The 5,136-nt window shown below is 31.7% G+C and overlaps 1 protein-coding gene across 1 annotated transcript; it reads left to right on the forward strand.

Annotated features, from left to right (window-relative positions):
* Window positions 1-1,303: 1,303 nt before the first annotated feature.
* Window positions 1,304-2,914, forward strand: LOC133875722 (uncharacterized). Its single transcript, XM_062313933.1, has 2 exons — window positions 1,304-1,832; window positions 2,380-2,914. The coding sequence occupies exons 1-2, from the start codon at window positions 1,320-1,322 to the stop codon at window positions 2,839-2,841; spliced, it is 975 nt and encodes a 324-aa protein (XP_062169917.1). The 5' UTR covers window positions 1,304-1,319; the 3' UTR covers window positions 2,842-2,914.
* Window positions 2,915-5,136: the final 2,222 nt, after the last annotated feature.

Raw genomic sequence — 5,136 nt, forward strand, 5'->3', positions numbered from 1 at the left:
TGAGACTTGTGCGATGGTCTATAAAGTATAAACCGGTCCAAAATAATAATACAAAGACTTTGTTATTGACGAAAATAAGTCTAATGGTCAATTCAAGTATGACCAAGCCAATTTGGTCATTAATCATATAAAAACAAAAATACCCATAGAAAAGTTCTTCCATGTTGACTCTGTCGCAAACGGCATGAATCATGACCATAAGTACATTAAAAATAAATAAATATTGGGGGTTGGCTATGCACAATGACAATAAAATAATAGAATTTACATATTGGCAATATCAGGAGTATTCTAAATATGTTTTAATTTTATTACAAAAAAAAAATGTTATAATTTTATTATAGTCAACAATTTTCCATCTCTCCATAAGAGCAAATATATAGGTTTTCTTTGATAATGTTTTTAGAGGGTATTTTTTGTTTGAGAGAAATACAATAAAGCCATATGAACTAACAACGGTTTTATAATAGTCACTTGAATTTTTAAGTGTACTAATATGACCTATCGAACTCCCAAAATGTTCCAAAAAATGTCACTTTTGTCAAAATATTCCTATAATATTCATATTATCTTAAAAACTAAAAAAAAAAAAAAAACTAAACTATTATTTTTTATAAAAATAAATGCAAAATAAATCATTGTAGATGACTTAAATTACAAATCGTTTACAATGGAATAAAAAATAATTCAAACATTTTCAAGGTAGCCAAAAAATAACATGACATGTGTCACTCTTATTAAAAGAAATCAATTATTTTTTTAATTAAAAAATTTTAATTTTTTTAAGTTTTTAATTTCTTTAACTTTTTAGTTTTATATTAATAGTTTGTTTTTTTTTTTTTAAAAAAATATTTCTTTATTTATTTTTTTAAATAGTTTTTTATTAATATTTTTATTTTAGTTTTTAAAATAAGAAGTGCATTATAGGAATATTTCGAGAAAAATGATATTTTTGGCACACTTTGATAGTTAAATAAGTGACATTAGTGCACTTGAAAATTCAAGGGATATTCTAAAATCAACTGCTAGTTCATGGAGCTTTTTTATATTTTTTTCTTTTAAAACTTTGAGTGTTTTATGAATGTTTTATAGTTTGAATTATTTCTTAATATAAAAGGAAAAATAAAAAATAAAAAAAAAAAGAAAGTTATTTTTAGTTTTTTAGTGGATGGCTTCTAATCATAAATCCACTTTTCTAATGGAAGAACATTACCCACTATTATACACCACCCTTTAAATAATTATTTTTAGAACACCTTTCAGTGGTAGTTTTTAAACGGAGCAAGAGGTAAACGAAGCGTGGCATCGCCGGCCCGTGGATGCAAACTATGTGCCCATCTTATATAAATCGCACAGGAAACACAAACACAAGCGCAACACACTTTTCCACCGCTTTCTCAGAATCCTTAACCCCAACATTTTCGGGAAACAAACACCCCTCTGAATCCTTGCAACCACCGCCACCCCAGTTCATTCGAATCCATGCCCTCATGGAATCCAACAAGACCAGATTAAAAAACAAGAACAAAAAGAAGAACGAGTACAAGAATCGCAATATGGACAACAAGAACAGGTTCTTTCAGTGCTTTAGACCGGTCACCGTTGACGGTCGGGGTCCGGTTAAAAGGTTGCGGCGTCCGGACGGACCGGGCGAACCAGCTTTCAAGTACATCGCTATGGGAGAGATGGAGGGGGTGGTGTTCAAGAAGATATTGCCGCCGGATTTGGCAGCGGATATAGATAAAGAAGAAGGCGACGGTGGCCGGAGAGAGAAAAGCTCGAACGGCAGGCTATCGAGGATTTTGAAATCGGTTTTGTCCGGGACGTCCTCGGTTAGTACTTTGACTTTCTCTGTTTACTCTGTTCGGTACTCTGTTTTATGGATGGTTTTTAGTCTCTCTCTCTTTCTGCGTTTTCTTGATTATATTGTTGTTTTCGGACTTCCACTTTGCATAAAAGAGAAGACCCATATTCCACAATCTTCTTCTCTGCGTCTTTACTCAGGAAATATCTACACTTGACCACAAAAGCTTAACTTACCAATTACCATAATCTTCTTCTCTGTGTCTTTCTTTATAAGGTTTTGGAGTAAATATAAACATGAGATTTGATTATAATTAATCCGTAAATAGAGAATATTTCAACGTTATCCGAATATAGAATATTTTTTTTTTCGTATATTCTAACAAGTTGATTAATAAATACTGGGTCCTTAATTTTCTATCCAATGCAACGCTTCTTAATTTTTTATTTTCTATTTTTTTTGGTATGCTTGTGATACATACTTTATTTACTTGTCAATCCCACTCCATACGTTTTATTGTACTCTGCTTTCCTGCCATCTGTGAAACTGATAATCCATGCATACATTGTCTTCAGTGGGCGAAGAGGAGTAGCAAAAGAAATCTTGGACAAAGATCTTTCCGGTTAGAGACATCGAACTCGACGGAGGAATCTCCGACGAATAAACAAAGTTTGTCCGACGATGAAAAAAAGCTCACAGTTAATTCAAACGATTCTGATACGAGGCCTTTGCTCGAAACATGCAACTCGTTTAGATCAAACTTACCAGGGCCTAAACAGAGGCGGGATGATGCCCAAAAGCCCGGAAATGAAGATGGAGGTTGTGGTTTTAATGCAGGGTTGTGTTTGCTTGTTATTTGTCTTTTGGTTTTGACTTTTTGGGGCAAGATTTTCGCTATCTTTTGTACTTCGACGTGGTTTTACTTGATTCCTCGAAGCACTAGATACGCATCTCCAGGAGATGGGAAGGTGTTTTCAGGGTTTGACTTTGAGAAGAATAATAAGAAGGTCATCATGGAAGGACTGTTAGAAACTTAGAAAGGAACCAATAACCATGCTTGCCGAGTCAAACCCTGTAAAAAATAATAATAATAATTTTTTTTTTCTTTTTTTCTCCTGATCTTTGGGATTATCCCACACATGGCATCTCTCTTTGACGAGAAGATCACTAGATCAGTTTAGATTTCTTTTTAATGTATGCATGTTTCAATTTCAAGAAATGGACGTGTATAAATATGTTTCTAAAATTTCGTACAGAAAATTTTTATCCTTGTCTTTCGTAGATTTTATATCATATCAAGGGCATCCCAATAAGCTATTCATTTTAAAATTTTCATTAAATTTGAGTGAATCTTGACCTTAAAGAAACTTATTTTAACAGATTATCTACAATTTTTTTTTTTATCATTTTTTGAATTCCTCACTCATTTTACCTCACTTTTTGTCAATTTTCATTTGATATGAGTGGTTGCTTAAAATTAATAAAAAAAATTAATATTTTGTTAAAATAGAAAAATATTTGGAGAGTTTAGTGTAAGAAGTTTGTTAAAAGCAGTAGTTAAAATAATAAAAGTAAATTTTTTTTTCCCGCTAAAATTTGGTTAAAGTTTGAAAAGCTTATTGAAATGCTCTAAACAATTGCTTTTAGATTTTTATCAAATATATTGCTTGGATTTTCACTTGTTAGATTTTTTTAACTTTTCAAAGCATTAAGCTTGTGAATATGATGGTAGAGTAATCATAGATTCATCTATCCATTCTCCCATATTTTCGCTTTTTAAAATTATTATTAGATTTGTATAGTCCATATGTATCCCACACATAAGCCTACAAATTTAATAATAATTTTGAAAGTGTCAAATTTAAGGGTCATATAAAAATTAGTTGTAATTATATCGAGTTCGGATAATGTCAAAATATAAATATAAGATTATATAAAACAAACATAACCCACCCTATTAATTAAACAGCCATACTAATCTTTAACCCTTATTCTTTAATTTCGTATTAAGCTCATATCAAATTCACAATCAAAATTAATTCCTCATGGGCAGCCTCTTTATGGTGGGTTGAAGATCCAGGTGCTCGATTTCACAAACTTGGCTCCATAAACCGGTGGCGAGCATGGATTGGCATCGATTTAACAAACTTAGCTAGATAATATATATATATTTTTTAAAAAAATTATTCCAACTACCTACTTTTTAAAAGTATTTTAAAACCAAAAAGAAAATAAGTAGGTCACACTTTTTTTTCTAAATGGGGTCGGAATAATTTTTTCTAACTTAATTTATTAAATTGATATGTATTTAAAAAATATGTGAAAATTACTGTTTTATTAAAAATGCTTTCTTAAAAAAAAGAAAAAAAGTATGAGCAAGGATTTTTTACTGTCATTTTATACTCCGTTTGTTTCGACGTAAAATAATATCTGGAAAATGATTTTGGCATTTTCCGGTAAAGTATGAGCAAGGACTTTTTACAGTCATTTTATGCTCAGTTTGTTTCGACGTAAAATAATATATGGAAAATGATTTTGGCATTTTCCGGTAAAGTATGAGCAAGGACTTTTTACAGTCATTTTATGCTCCGTTTGTTTCAACGTAAAATAATATCTGGAAAATAATTTTGGCATTTTCCGGTGTTTGGTAGGGGCGAAAATAATAGTCAATCGAAAAATGATTTCTGTTTGATCGAAAACCCTTAGTAAATTTCGGAAAATGATTTACGCTTTTAAAAAGCGTAAATCATTTTCCGAAGATGCCAGACGCATTCGACACCTATTAAACGACATAGTCGACCTTCACTTCAAGCAGTCGACCATCACCGAAATCTTGCCGGTATCAAAATCCGACAGCATCCGATCTATGTCGCCGGATTCTGGCCAATCCAGCCAGTATGCCGGAGTCTGGCCGTTTAGTGCCGGAATCCGACCAACCCAGATTTCGACGAAACTGTTCGGATTCCGGCCTTTATCTTGGATTCTGGCTATAGTAGTCGGAAAGGCGAAATTCGGTAAAAGTGGCCAAAACTGTCGGTCAATGACGGAATCTCGTCTTCGGTAATTTTTATATTATTTTACATTAATATTATATGTTTTGAATAAAAATTGATTTTTATAGGTTAATAGATCGAATAAAAATATTAAAAAAATTTTGTAATTTCAATATGAGTCAAACACCGAAAAATACTTTTAGTGAAAAATATTTTTTAAAAATATAACTTCTCTAAAATCATTTTACAACGAAAATCGGTTTACCTCGACACAAACGGAGCATTAGTGAAATTGTTATCGAACTGTTTTCAACGATGTCACACATGCGCCGGAGAAGA

This window comes from Alnus glutinosa, chromosome 8 (genome assembly GCF_958979055.1).
Source record: "Alnus glutinosa chromosome 8, dhAlnGlut1.1, whole genome shotgun sequence".
Taxonomy (NCBI): Eukaryota; Viridiplantae; Streptophyta; class Magnoliopsida; order Fagales; family Betulaceae; genus Alnus; species Alnus glutinosa.

What these genes read in the sequence shown, in the direction of transcription:
- LOC133875722 (XM_062313933.1), top strand. Translation starts at nt 1,320, where the DNA reads ATGCAAACTATGTGCCCATCTTATATAAATCGCACAGGAAACACAAAC. An exon ending in TTTTGTCCGGGACGTCCTCG is followed by an intron (nt 1,833 to 2,379) that starts GTTAGTACTTTG and finishes CATTGTCTTCAG; the next exon opens with TGGGCGAAGAGGAGTAGCAA.